This window comes from Manacus candei, unplaced genomic scaffold, assembly GCF_025592945.1.
Source record: "Manacus candei isolate 608988 ecotype Guabito, Panama unplaced genomic scaffold, ASM2559294v1 h1tg000011l, whole genome shotgun sequence".
NCBI lineage: Eukaryota > Metazoa > Chordata > Aves > Passeriformes > Pipridae > Manacus > Manacus candei.
Genome location: NW_026138059.1, coordinates 9006953 through 9022737, shown reverse-complemented (window position 1 = coordinate 9022737; position 15785 = coordinate 9006953). Strand labels below are relative to the sequence as shown.

Genomic DNA, 15785 nt, shown 5'->3' with positions numbered 1-15785 from the left:
CTATTGTGGCCATGGAATGGGGAGTTATCTGTAGCAGATGTTTTATTTTACATAAACACTCTGATAGCCTGTCTCAAACTAATGTTCCAGAGTTTGAACTGGTGCCTTCCACTTGATTGGGAGTGTCATCTACTTAGGCAAGAACTGCAGTAGCAGAGAAGGTATGTCCATACTGTGTTTTGTTGTAAGAATAGGGAGGAAAGACTACCTGATTACTCTAGGGTTGCCATACAAGAAGACAGAGTTCCTTGGAGAGATAAGAGCAGTGCACCTTCCAGGAAAGTAGTTGAGCATATACATGGAAGTTTTTAAAATGTTGAATGAGGTCATTAAGGAGTAGTCCATGAGTAAGTGAGGCAGAAAAGGCAGGGAGCAGACTATAATATTTGTGAACTTGTTTTCAATCAAGTGGTAGATGTGGCATAGTCTGAGAGAGGCTGTGTAGTTTGTTGTGACTCAGAAAATGAAAGAAAGTTGCTGAATTGAAAAGCAAGTCTGCTGGGACATTGTGGGAGGAGGGAAATTTTTTCCTTAACCTTTTATTCTTAGCTTTCTCATGTGATGGATATCAGTTTTCTCTACTTAAAAATAATTATTTATTTATTCTACTGTAGTATTTTATGTTATGGTAAGCCCTGGATTTAGGGATTTTTAAATACCTAAATTCATGTCTTTTGATATGCTCAAATTGCTGAATAGGTGGAATAATTCCACTTTCAGAATCTGACTGACTCATGGACCTGTGATAGTTGTCTGCTGCTGGAGACAGTGGGATTGCCCAGCAGGCAGACTCTTCAGTGAAGAATTTAGTGCCAACTTTTTTTTCAGTATTTTTCTTAAAAAAATTAGACATTTTCTTCTGTTCCATCAAGTCACTGTGGTCATCTATGAGTATGAACTCTGTTTTTGTGGTCTACTGTATGTATAAGGACCTACAAAATGTTGTAGCTACCAAGGTCAGTGCTTGCCTTAGATGCATAAGAGCAAAGCATAATGACTCCTTCTGCTTACATCATCTAACACTGTACAGAAAGGACTCCAAACAAAAACATGCTGAAATACAGAGACCTCAGAGATAAGCTGAATTCTTAGACCTCAACACTGAACTGACAGAGATTTGTAATGGAGAAAATGCACTTTTGTTGAATTTAGTTCCATTTTGCTGAATCTTCCTGATATATAGGATAGATACATACAAAAATATATGCCTAAGAATGCCTTTTTGACTTCTGTGATGTTAGACTTGACAGGCCTATAATGTGAAATGATTTACAGACAATTTCAGGTGAATTCTTTAGATGGAAAAATGAGTTTTCGGTGATTATGAATATAATGCTGTGCAATTGATTTTATGTGTGTTATTGATAAGACCAAGTGCTGTCTGACAGTAATTGTATATTATTGATGCTATTTGTTAACATTTTACATTTAAGCAGAAATTACACAATGATGTGACTTTGTGCTGTTTCCATTATTATATGTTGCAAAAGCATTAAGCTTTCCTGGAGTCACTTTTAACTACTATAGTAGGATCATGATACATAACTGCTAAAAGGAGAGATATTTTGAAGAGTATAACTGTGTAGTCTTAGCGTATTGACATAGTATCAGCAATTCAGGATGATTGTTTGCTTTCAATTTCTGAATTTGAGAAGGAGCATCTTTCTTGAAAGTAATTGGCATTTTAAGGAAAAGATATATGTGTTAGTAAAGTTATGTGTCCAGTTAGTATTTGCCTGAAAGTTTCCTGTTAGCTTTGTTTATAAATACAGTCCATGGCTATACTCAAGTGGAGACTTTCAAGACTTGGTAGGAAATTTACTTATTAAATTAGTGTGTTTTGTGTAACTGATTTTCTTATTTGGTTTTGAATATCCCATTGTCAGTGAAAAAAAGGCTTAATCCTGCAGATGGTTAAACATAAATAGTTCTCATGAGTACAGCCTTTATAAGATGACATCTAGCTACCTTTTTTATTTCTAGACATTAAATGTAGCATACAGACTTTCTATTGACTGTCTTTCTAAAATGCAAGTAGTATTTCTGTCTTGGTGTGGTGAATCATATTGAGAATTCTTCTTGTGTTTTACAGTTGGAATAGATATTGTCTGATATCTACATGTGGTTTTATCATAAGTATTTATTTGTCATGATCTAATTTCCAGGTTCCCCTGGACCATCCAGTGATCATAGCAGTGGAGCTTCATCACCTCTCTTTGACAGTGGCTTACATTTAAATGGAAACTCAACTAACACAGTAAGCAAATGAGTAGTAAAGACATGGTGTAAGCTATGTAAGTTCTCTTCCCATTTTGAGCTTCGAAATGCTAGTGTAAGACTACCCTAATTCTGTTGGTTGTTTGCATGTTTGTTTGATTAATTTTTAAGTGCTTATACTGTAAAATTCTGTACTTAAAAAGTCACCAACATGGGGCCCTGAAATGCTAGGTTCTTACTCTGAGGCAGCTGAGAAGGTTGTAGGAATGAGCACAGTAAGATTTATTCATAGTTTACATCAATTCATCTGAACTTTTGTCATACTTTGTTGAATTATAGCATTGTACTATTGAATTTAATCCAGCTAGAGATGCTGAAATGTACATGGAATTCAGAAAATAGTGTAAAGTTGAATTCTTGAGGCAAACTTTTTTGATAGGAATCTTCAGTGTCTGAAAAAACATATTTAGATATGATAACATAAATGCATTATATACAATAAATAAATAAATAAATAATAAATGGAAATATGCTTTTCTGGGCTGATACCTGTACTTTAGTGCTTGGTGTCCAAACTGGTCATAGATACAGAAAGTTTCATGTTTATTTGTTTTTAATTATCCAGATAATTATTACCTCTAATTACCTTGTACTGTTGTCTTAATAAAGAGCCCAAGTCTGTCCTCGGGGTTCAGCATTTTTCAGTGCCTGTCTACCAGGGGCTCTGTAGACAAAGTCCTTTCTGCAAAGCACTTACATTGTGAGAAGGTGGCTATCGTCAGATGATTGCCTGTGATTGCATTAGCATGTTTTAGTAAATTATCGCCTATTAAGTACTAGAATGAATGTGCAATAACAATTTTTAATAATAATTATTACAGTACTTTGGGAATTGCACACTGAATTCTATGCATTATAAAAACAAATAAGTGGCTGGAGTGGTGTAGACTTGTAACAGAGTCATTTAGATTTAGTTGTCAAGGTAACACACAAAAACCTGTTTATAAGTTTGAAATATAAGTGGAAAACCAGAAAGTAAAAGGGACTACTAAGGTTCTAACTTGCTTTTATACAGCACTTAATTTTTCTGAAGCTTGACATAAAGTCACATGAAGACCTATGTATACACCAGACACTATGACCTAGAAGTGGAATAAAGCAGAACAATCTACCTAGTGCATTGTAAAAGTCATAATCTCCCTTTGTAGTAAACAAAATGAAAAATTACCAGATTCTTATTGTGAAATACAAGAGCAAGGTTCTAAGTACTTTGAGCAAGAATGACTGACTTTTGAGATGGTTGACTCTCAAACTAAGCTGTGAGTGTAACTGAGCTGTGATCACATCTAAAAGTGGTTATAAATGTGTATCAATCTAGTGAGTGCTTCTCTTTTTTTAAATTGGATATTTTCATTTTTATGGTAAAGTAAGAGCAGAACTGACGTTTCCTCTAACAGTATTGCCCAGTAAGACTAATGATATTTAAATCCTTTTTTTATGTCACCCTGGTAGGGGAGATCTGACTCAGCCTTAATATTGCATCTTGCAAGTTTGTATTGCAGTTGTATGTACCTTCCTAACCACACTCAAATCCATGCCATATTAGACAATGCATCTGTATTTATGAGTGGAAATGCTGCTTCAAATAGCACACAATGGAAAGGAAAGGACAGGAATGAGAGGTAAGGAATTAGTGTTATGCCAGTTTTACCAAGCTGTCATACAGCATGTCTGCTCTGAAAAACAGTAATAAGGAGGCACTAGACCTAGGTTGTATCATATAGACAGTACTTTAGCCATCTTAACAGCAAGCTCTTTCTGCCTAATACCATTATACCATTTTCAGTCTGGTACTAGCTTGCCTCTGTTAGATCTATCTTTATCACCTCTGCTGTGAAGCATCTGTTATATGTGATGTGATATCATCCTCAGGATTTATATACATCCTTTCTGTAATATCAGAGCAGTTTGCAGTATAGCACTTTAAACAGGGTTATCTGGAACCCAGAGAAATGAGCTGAAGTGCTCTCTTCACACCTAATTATTTTGTGCTTGGGCACTGTGACAAATGCTACAGGGATTGGCAGTGGCAATTATATTCATCTGTACCTTATAAGTGGTTTATTAAACACAATGTGAAATTCTAGAGGGGAAGATAAAACATACAAAGGAGGTGGTCTCTAGGCCAGTGAGTACAGGTTGTTTACCTGGAGCATTCTAACTACAAAACAGTGAAGAAAATCCTGTAGAGATATTTTCCTAGATGTCCCTGGAGAAATTGGTGGTGAAAAAAAAAGACCAGAAATAAAACAAATTGCTGTTTAAGACACCATGGAATAGTATGACAGTTACAATGCAAAGGCACAATGTAGTAGATTTTCATTTGTCTGAGAATCCAGCTTCCCTGAATTATTTAAAAGTAATGTACTAAAAAGTGAAGTAAGAGCGGAGTAAATTATTTTCTGTGTGTTCATGTAATTTAAAAACTCTTAATTTAATTTTGATAGTATGTTAAGTTTAGTTGGTTAGATGGAACTAAACAGGCGCTTAAAATTTCCTGAATTGCTTTAAAATATTTTTTCTTCGATGCCTTTATTTCAGCTGCTAAATTGAACAATTTTACTTTAAAAAAGGCATTGCCTACTTCATCAACAAGTGAAGTTTTTAAAAAGGAAAAATACAAATGCTACATCTTTAGTGTCTATGATACTTCTTGTTCCAAAGACTCTATCCCAAGCACTGAAAGGCAGAAAGGAAAGAGGATCAGAGAAAGGGAGTTGGAGACTCCTGTTCTGAGAGTAAAACCATTCTGATGGATACTTTAGGGGAATGCATGACCAGAGCATTAAACTGAGATAGAATGGGTTTTATTCTTTTAAATCCTCCTGTGGTGTCTTCCAATTCAGTAAAAACACACTATTGATCATTCTTAAGGTTTATTTTATTCTTTAATTTTTATCATCCTGTAGCTCACTTCGAGAAATTTCAGTTCTTTTCTATTAGAATGGTTTTGCATGTGATACCAATTGCCTCTGCCAGCTCTTCATCTGAAACTCCATGATTTTCTAACTGAATATGAGAGCAATGTAACTTCAAATTGACTTCCAGGTCATGGTGTGTCATTTGGTAATGATTTTGGTAAAACGACTAATGTATTAAATACAAAAAATAGCTCATTCAGAGTTTTCCATTTATTTGCTGAAGGGAAGCAAAATAGATGAACACAGCCAGCTACACTTAAATAGTTTGGACTGCTGCTGAAATGAGATAAACACGCTGCAAATAAGTGTGCTCTTTTTTCTCAATTAATAAAACATGAAGCGACTAACCATTTTCCTTATCAGGGAAAAATAATCCAAATTTTCTGTTTCTGACTGCACCTCTCTGAAATCATAGCAGTAGAAGCTACAAAGAGCCTTTTAAATAACATCTTCCTGCTCCACTATTATAGAACTGTAAGGAAATGCTTTTGATATAGAGGATTGATATTGCTTGATTTCGATTTAGCTGTACAGAAGTGATGTGTTTGTCTAATTCTGATTAGAGTTGATTGGGACTTTCACTATGATATTAGTGAAGCAAATTAAAGGTATTTTTAAAAGTCTTACCTTTTAATAACATTGATCCACACTGTCACTGCTAATCCATTTAGCAGACTTATTTCTTCTAGTATTCATCAGGTTGGTCATTTCATATGCACAGAAATTAAACACTTGTTTAATTTCCCAGTGAAGTTTAGTCAAATATGGGGTTAGGTTTGGTTTGGGTTTTTTTTTTGTTTGGTTTTAACTGAGAGCCTTAACAAAAGGTGATGAAAGGAAATATGGCATGGAAAATACAAAGAAAGTCTTACCTCATCATCATCATGGCTAGGCTTCGGGAACCTAGCTGCTGAATAAATGGATGCTGAACAATATTTGCTGATTTATGACATCTAATACTAGTTTAAAAAGTGCTCACTTAAACCACTGAAAATTAATCTGATATTCACACACCTGCAAGGAAGAAAGCTTGAATTTTTAAGCAGGGACTGGACTAAATCCAAGTCTGTTTTCACTGGAAGTCAAAGACCAATAAAGGTCAGAAAAAGATTATGCTTTGTTATTTATCTTTCAGAAAAAAGTACAACAGGATCACAATGGAACTATTATGCCAAGCAGAAAGAAGTAACTTGCATTTGTTAGGCATCTGGTTTCATTTTTTAATTGTACATATTTTCCCCATACACAGCCCTTGCATATGAATACATTGGTTCTTTTAGTTCTTAGGAATTTGTTCATTTTAATTTGTGGTAGCAGCAAAAAGAAAACAGCTTCAGAGATAAAGCCCAATTTATTTATTTTTTTATAATTTCTGATAGAAATTGGTCATGTCCTTTATCCTTATCCATTCCTTTTTTTTTTCTTGAATTACATGTAAATTTAAGATATTTTGAGTCCCTTTGCTTACTTGATGAATTATAGGGAGTGATTCATCTGACTAGTCACCACAAAATCTGCCTTTAGACAGAGTTGCATTGCTCTGTATTGCTGCTGAGTGTATTGAGTGCCTTTTATTTGCACAGATAGATAAATGAGTTTTGAGGAGTGATGTTATTTTTTAGTGAATGATGCCATTCTGTTTGACTTATAATTTAGGAGTACAGTATGAGAGCTGTACAGGAATTAAATTTGCATTTGATTCTTGGATAAAATAATCTTTTTTTCTCTTATTATCTGTTCCTCTGTCTATACAAAGGTGCAAAATGGACCACTTCAGATCAGAGTTAGATTATAAAGAGAAGTTAGAAATTTAAAACTCTCTTAGAAGCAAATGTGAGAAAACAAAATTATGGCGATTTCTCACCTGTTGCCAACATGGTGAACAGAAAGAGCCACCATCTTTCATGTGTTTCAGCAGGGAGTATCAGAAGTACTTGTTTGGAGGGAAATATACAGGGTAGCATTCATGAGGTTGAAGACTAAATGAAGAAGCTGAAGTGTTAGAGGAAATGAAAGCAAGGTTTTTCTTTTTTTTTTTTTTTTTCCCCAAACTAGACAGATCTGTTGCCCTGAGTTAGTGTTTGATTACTGTCCCAAATACCAGGCCTTGGTAACGATCAGTGTGGAAGCAGAGAGGCATGTAGTGATGAGCTGTTTCTATGTTTTATGTTAGCATCAATGAACTCCAGCAGTTCAGGTACATGTGTAACTGTCTTGTAGCAAAACTGAGGTAGTGAGTTCTCCCACAAAGTTGCATCCATGGCCATTCCACAAGTTCCTGCAACAAATTGACTCTTACTGAGCTTCTAGTTAGTGATAGACGCAAGAGTCAAGGCTCAGAGTTATCCTAACCTTAATTTTTCTAAGCAAGGGCAGGTGCCCCATTTGGGGATATAAAAGGCTGCCAAAAGCTGTCTCTACCAGCTGAAGTTTGGGTACACTTGCATTTATAGTGTAACACCATAATGATCTCAACATTGTACTTTTCATTATTTTTCTTATATATTTATTATTTTCTTATATATTTCTGACTGCTATTGTAGTTTTTGAGGAGTCATAATTACTTCCTGTTTTTTGTGCTGAGATTTAATATAAACTACTCTGGCCCCTGTCCCCTATCCCCAAAGGAATAATATGTCTGAGAAGATGTTCCAGGCAAGGTTGTTGAGGTTACTCGGGAACCAATTACATACTAGCCCAAGGGAAACAAATTAAAGAAAAAGGTGGGGGATTCTGTCAAATAGCCCATATGTATTCTCTAAAAATATCTTACTTAGGCTTGTACCCTATTGGTTCATTAAAAAAATAATAACGTGTTAGCTCCTAGCAGCACAACTGTAATGAAATATTCATTAATATTTCCATTGTAAATCACCTCTGGAGAAACTTACATAATTGAAAGGTTTTTAATTTGTTCCTCACCAGTAGAATAGTAATCCAATTGATTTAAATGCATAGCTACTGCAGTGAATAGAGCAGTAAGTCCCTAGCATGTACTGCTCTACAGGCTCTCCATGCAAACATCACATATAGGTGCTCAATCTCTGCAAACTTATCCATTAATTAAACGAATTAAATGTCATAAAGTCATTGAAATTTCAGAAGCATGCAGCATTAGAATTAAAAGTGTTTCTTTTCTGTGATAGGAAGGAGAGGTTTCACATGCTGCTTCACTTTCCTCTCATTTCATTAAACATCTGTCAACTAAGTTATTGTAGAATAGAGACGTGTAATTAAAAGTTACTGCTTTCACTGAATTTTGAAGCCATCATATTACATGTCCAAATTGTTACTTCATCTGAAAAAGCTTGTTTCCTTATAGAAGTCTTTATCTATTAAATGATTTGATGATGCATACTTTAGCAGATAATTACTGTCTTCTTAGAGCCGTCACAGAATTGTGCACCTGCATCTAAAAATTCCATTAAAAATACGTAAATAGAGACCCTCTCCTGAATACATGTTGCATCAAAGGGATGCACGGGTATTTTGATATGATAATTAAATCCCTCTGAATTATAAGACAAGCTGAAAGCTTGACTCCTCTTTACAGTAGTTACCACCATAATTTGTTTTATTAGCTGGGCGTCACAGGAGTTTCACTCATGTCTCTATTCCTGGCTGAACATTTGGTATTTGTGTTGTTGAACAATTAAAGTAAGATAATGTAAGACTCTTTTACTGCTATATGGAGCAGTCTTGTTTTCTTCTCCAAGCAGCATACAGCCTCTGCTTCCTATATGTCCCTGCAATAAGTATTAGCAAATGCTCAGCCACACATAGGTCAGATAAGTTCATGGATACACTAAGAACTAACCTAGTTATATAAAAAAAATATATGTAATATATATATAAGTATTTCAGTCACTGACCTGACTAAAAACTATAGAGAGAACACACCCAATTCACTATGAGTTGAATGGTTGCTGGTGCAAGAAATTATGTAACTAATTCTCTTCCCCCAAAATAAGTGTAAGACAAATCTTGCTATTTGAAAATCATATTATATTGAAGGCTTTCTTTTGAGAATGCTGTAATATTTTTAGTAATGGAGCTTTGACAAAATGCACTCCAGTTTACACCAAAAAAATGCAAGAAAGGTAGTATTTTCTAATCTTAAAGTTTTTAACAAAATCCACTGAAACTTATTGGCCAATGTTTTCAGTTATACCTTAAGGAAATGAAGCTATGCCAAGACATTTTAGCTTTCCAATACTATTGATTTAGTATTAGGTAGTCCTGCGAGAAGCAGGGATTTGAACTCAGTGATCTTTATGGATCCCTTTCAACTTGAGATATTCTATGGTTCTATGTTTCTGTGATTTCAGCCTCAGAGTTGTTTTTTCTAGGAAAATATATCAATATATAAGCATCAAATATATTAATGTTGCTAGAATTTTCATATACATATTTTACAGAGAAATATTATATTCTTTTCAGTAATCCTCAGAAATGCTCACTAAAATGGAAACAGCAAAAATTACCTTGAGACATAAATAACAGCATCATCATTATCATCTCTTTTTGGACCAGTGTCAACAAGGACAGTAATCTAGGATTAGTCATACGTCTTACATTTATATGTTCTTGGTAGAAATACAGGTTTATGCAGCAAGATCAAGACTTAATGATGCACTTTGAAATATTAAATCCTCTAAAGCAAAAAATGGATACATTCCAAATTATCAGTAAAAGGTTATATTTTTTCTAATGGATATCACACTTGATTCTTATTTCATGATATAGTACAATCATAGACTCATTTAGATTAGAAAAGACTTCTATGATCATCGAGTCCAACCCAAGCTTAACCCAGAATTACCAAGTCCACCACCAAACCATGTTTCTAGGCACTCTGTCTACACATCTTTTAAATATCCCTAGGGACAGTGACTCAGTCGCTTCCCTGGACATCCTGTTCTGCTGCTTGACAACCCTTTCTGTGAAGGAATTTTCCCTAATATCAAACCTAAAATATATAGTACATATACTATATATATACTAAAACTGGTATAACCGAGGCTGTTTGTTTTTGTCCCATTGCTTGTTATTTTGGAAAAGAGACTGATCCCCACCTGGCTACAGCCTCCTTTCAGGTAGTTGTAGAGAGTGATGAGGTCCCCCCAGAGCCACCTTTTCTCCAGCCATTGGCCTTCTTGGCCACCTGGGCACTCTGTTGGCTCACATTCAGCCGGCTGTCTACCAGCACCCCCAGGTCCTTTTCCACTGGGCAGTTTTCCAACCACTCTGCCCCAAGCCTGTAGCTCTGCATGGGGTTGCTGTTACTCAAGTTCTGGACCTGACACTTGGTCTTTTTAAACCTTGTTTGGTCCATCAATCCAACCTGTCCAGATCCCTCTGCAGAGCCTTCCTACCTTCCAGCAGATCAACACTCCCACTCAACTTGGTGTCATCTACAGACTGACTGAGGGTGCTTTGATAAAGATATGGAACAGGACTGAGCCTTGGGGATCATGACTTGTGACCAGCTGACAGCACCATTCACCACCACTCTCTGGGCTCAGCCTTCCAGCCAGTTTTTTACGCAGCTAGCAGTGCACCTGTCCAAGCCATGGGCTCTCCGCTTTTCCAGGAGAATGCTGTGAAAGGCAGAGTCAAAGAGTTTATTGAAGTACAGGTAGACAACATCCACAACCTTTCCCTCATCCAGTAGGCCAGTAACCCTGTCATAGAAGATCAGGCTGGTCAAGTAGGACCTGCCTTTCCTAAACCCATGCTGCCTGTGCCTGATAACCTTGTTGTCCTGCACATGCCACATGATGGCACTCATGATGGTTGCTGGTCAAAGCCCCATCCAGCCTGGCCTTGGATACTTCCAAGGATGGGACATCAAGACTTGCCTTTCTACGAAGCAGATAGTGTTTGTAATATGCGATGAAAAGCATATTTAAAAGCAAGATTAACCATGATGAGTAATGTGATCCTGAGTATTTCTGATTCCAAATTAAGTAACCCAGCTTCAACCTTCCTGAAGCCCATGTTTAACAAAAGAGCAGTATGTCAACCTAAAATAACACTTTGGCTGCTTTCAAGGTGTGGCACTAGTACAGCTCCACAAATTTGATGTCACAAAAAGATGAAAAATTGACAGTCCCAGCCAGCTGGGATCATTTGCCTTCCTTCCTATGTTCTTAGTGGAAACTTAATTATAGAGACATGTCTGATTAGGTCTCTCACTTAGTGGAGGACTTTGTGGACTCATTCTACTTCTGGGAAGACTTTTTGGTTGCCCCATAATAAGTTGTTATATAGTTGTTTAGGAGAGCAAAGCACTTGCCTACATTGTCCTTCTTAGGTCAGTGATATTTAATGGGATACAGAGTCAGATTGTCCTCCAGTTCAACACAGCTGTCCCGGGTGCGTAGTGATTATGTGTTATTACAACCTGATTCTTGTTCACTGTTCTGTCAATAACAAGATTTTTGTGTTCAATCCATTTCTTAATGGATGGGTGTTACAAGTACATTGGCATTAACTGGCAACATTGTTGGCGGCTTCTGCAGAAAATCAAAGGTATAAAATGAACCCGAGCATAAAAGCTGTGATTGCAGAAATGATCTCTATTTTAGTGCCTTGGAGGAATGCAGTGGAGAGTTTTTAACATGTGCAGCAGCAGCAGCTGTTTAGTAGAGAGATGGCTTGAAGGTCAACCAGCTCAGCACACTGGGTCAGACCAGAGAACCATCTAGCCAAAAAGCTTGTTGCCAGCAGATGCCCTCAAGAGAATGCAAAATCAGAGGAAATATGTACAATTATTTATAGGGTATATTTCCTGAACCTCCAATGACTTTTGACATATGTGCTTCCTGAAGCAGAGTTTGTTATACAGACTAATCCATTCATTCTTTGTTTTTATCCTACTGTTTTTAATTTCTGATCAATAGCCCAGCTTCCTATGTGAAAGTGGCAAGTGAACCACTGTTTCCTAATCCCTTTCTCTGTTATTTATTTTTTACATACCTTGGTCATATAATTCCCTCAGGAGTTTCTTATCAAGAATCTTTGTTGACTTAATTGTTAGAAATCTATTCCTTTCCCCACAAATGCAAGATCTAAATTTTGAGTGTTAATTGCCTGTTCATGTCCCATAACAGTATGGGGAAAGTGAATATTGTCTTTCTTCATGTGCATTGCTATACATTTATCTATTATATTTTTAGCAGTTCTTTTATCTAAGTCATTCACTATAATGAACTTCTTCCACAGCTGTTTCCTATTTGGTTTTCTTTTCATTATTCTTTGTTACTTGTTATGCATAGGAAACTTGGTCAGTCTGGTGTTCACCATCTTGTCCAGATCAATAATCTCTATACTAAGCAGCATATGTTACTTTGCAGGTCCACTCATAGTGCACTGCTTCTGTGTTTTGCTTGCTATAGTTTAGATAATTATTAATTTGATGATTTCACCTTATTTTACAGCAAATTAGTTAAGAACCTTTGTGAGGGACAAAAGGTTTTTTAAAATCCAAGTACACCTTAGCAAATGCTTCTTTCATATTAATTAACAGTTTTGGACTACTCTAAAAGATATGTGAGGCAAGTCCTCTGTTTGCAAAAGTTGTATTAAATTGCTTCCTCCTCATTTTCTTATTTCTATCCATGTGTTTTGAAGAGGATACATATTAAATTGTTAATAGATTATAGGTTAAACAGAACAAAATGAACTGCTGGTCCTGTGACAGTATTTTGTTTCTGTGCAATAGTCTTATGGACATATTTATGCCCTTTTTGTCCTTAAGAAGATGAACAGGGGTCAGCCCAGCTTTATGCTCTACGATAGACTAGTTAGTGAAATATGACTTAATAAGGAACAACATTTGAAACTTGGATCAGTTTGACCACTTTGTATACTTTCCCTGTACTTGGTTGTTAATGTTCAGACCATACAGTAGGATTTCTGCAGACATAAATGTACAGAACTGTGGTAAAAGAAATAAATTTCTCCTTCTACTGTATTTTTCAAATATCAAAACTTTGAATTTTTTTTTGAGAAGCCTCATTTTCTTTATGAGTTTACAGAAGTTGTAACAGTTTAGCATTTTGGCACAAATATGTCTATGCTGCAGTTTCATAGCTTTGGGGTTAATAGATTTTGATGAAGTGGTGTTGGCCATTTTTTCCCCTTCAATTAATTAACCTAATGAATAACTGTCATGTACGTCTTCTCATTGTTACTTAAATTGAGATATTTTTTCTTTACACTGATATCGTACAAAAGCATTTGATTGAAGAGACCAAATGAAAGCATTAAATTGCCTAAGTGACCCACTCATTAGTTTTTGGCTACCAAATGCTCTGAAATCACATACAATATCATAGAATATTGTTCAACAGCCTGCTAAAAGAAGTACAGCTAATAGTTCACAAGAAAAAGACAGATTTGTATGTTTAAATTGTCTAGATGTTTTCTGTCTCTTGAGAGTTTAGAGGATGGGAACAATAGATGAAGGTGTTGCAGGAATTTTCATGTTCCTTTATTTTCTGAATCTTAGGTTTAAATTTAGTGATCATTATCAAGCATTTATGATTGATTGCTACCTTCTGCTTTATTCCTAGACATTTCAGTTTCCAGACAGGCAATGGTAGATTATGTTGATCCTTTTCAACTTCAGATTGCCTGTGGTTCTGTCAATTATTTGAGTTTGTGCAGAATTCTTTAATATGTGTCAGATTATTCACTGTGATATTAATAAATTTATGCTGGGCTTTGAAGACACCTTAGCCTTTTGTGGCTAATTCTATAAAACAGAATTAGTTTTTGGACTTGATTATGAAATATTCATACTGCAAAAACACCAGGAGATCTCAATCAAATGAAAGCTGGGTTGTTCCATGGATTGCAAATTCTCTAAATGAAATTCCTTTCCTCAAAGGTATTGCTGTCTAAAAGATTCTTTATTGTTACCAACTCCAGCAAATTCATTACAAATTTTTCATTTACTAGAAAAGTTTGCCTCATTCACTAAGTCTCAGTCATCCTGTTAGAATGTGAAACTCACTATTTTGATTTACTTAAAGGAGTAAATAGAAAGATCAGTCCTTGCTGACTGTAAGCTTTAGGGAGAAAAAATAATCCTTAAATCCTTACGGGTAAGAAAAAGAAATAGACAATTCCCAGAATACTCTTTATTTTGAGTAAGTTTTATGGCTTTTGAACACCTGGGCATAACAGAGCTGAAGTTGGGTCATTCTGTAGTTTCCTTGCTCTTGTAAGTACTACTCAGTGCATATATACAGCTCATATAAAAATAACCACCTTTCAACTGGAAAGTTTGCTGTAAAATATGGGAAAAAAAATTTTGATTCAGAGTCCGCACAAATGCCTAACTTCAAGGTAAATATCTATGTCTTTGAATTCTTCTCAGCTGCCTCTCTGTTAATATGATTGTTATCTTTATAAAAGGGTGACATGCTCAGTTGTCTTAGTAGTGCAGGGCTATAAATGCCAATAAAAAGTTTTCAAGTTATGATTATTAAGTATTCTGTAAGAAACTCCTAGCTCATTTTATTGTGTATTTATTAAGCATTTTTTAAGCTCATAATCATGCTCATAAATTTCAGTTGGTACACTGAGCAGTGGTTTCCAGCATTTTCTAATCCGTTTCTAATTTAATTGATTTTTACCCATAAACAATATTTTGAAATAATTTGCCAAGAAGCCCAGTTACCATCTTTTTTTGGGCATACTTCTGTACTTTCAGTTACTGATATAATGGTGTAAACCTCTGGAAATTATTACACAGGAAAAAACCCTACATATTCTGCAAGTGTATATCAATTAAGAAGTATATGTCTCTTCAGTGTCCTGAAGTGCTAGTGGTTCTGTGCCAACTTTTAAAATTTCATTAATATTTTTTTGTCGTATTTCATTCCTGGTGCCTTCATGCACTATTTACCTGCAGTACACAAGATGCTACATGTAAGAGTAGGCTGAATAGTCTGTATATAAGCTCTAGGTTGGGTTTGAACAGACCCCTTTATCAATAACTATATATATCCAGGTTAATTCTTCTAACCTAATTTGCATTCGAACACATTTGATATAAATTTATTTTCTTTTGTAACATTAAATGAGTAGATTGTAAAATATTTATATTGTCACTGTTCTGAGATCTGGACATCCTTTAGTGCCTAGATAGTTTCATCAGTTTTGCCTTTCTAGTAGAAGCATTTGAAGGAGAACTTCAAAGATAAAATTTCAAAATTCATCAGTCTGTATATATATATAGATAGATAGATAGTTATAGATCACTATGGAATCAGAATTTTAAATCTACTGTTAAATAATACAATGGATGAAAGCCACAATGCACAAATAAATCCTCTAATGTAGTATTTAATTAGGATATTATTTGTCTGCTTTTCTCTGATGATTTTTTTGAGGCATGTAGAAGATATGTACAGACCAAATTAATTTAAACTAAGGATGTATTTTATGTCACATTTAGAGAAAATTCAGGGTATTTATGACTAAAAGCTGTTTCCTTCTTAGTAGCAGTTATTAAAATTAACATCACAAGCAAAATATCAAGATGGGTCGCATTCCTTTCTACATGAATGATTC

General features: G+C 35.3%; 1 protein-coding gene across 2 annotated transcripts in view; it reads left to right on the top strand.

Annotated features, from left to right (window-relative positions):
• Nucleotides 1–15785, top strand: part of SNTG2 (syntrophin gamma 2) — a 146528-nt gene that overhangs the window by 68969 nt on the left and 61774 nt on the right. For both annotated transcript variants that reach the window (XM_051778116.1, XM_051778117.1), the window contains exon 8: nt 2166–2257. In XM_051778116.1, the coding sequence (XP_051634076.1) occupies nt 2166–2257 (92 nt within the window). The remainder of the gene's footprint in view (nt 1–2165; nt 2258–15785) is intronic.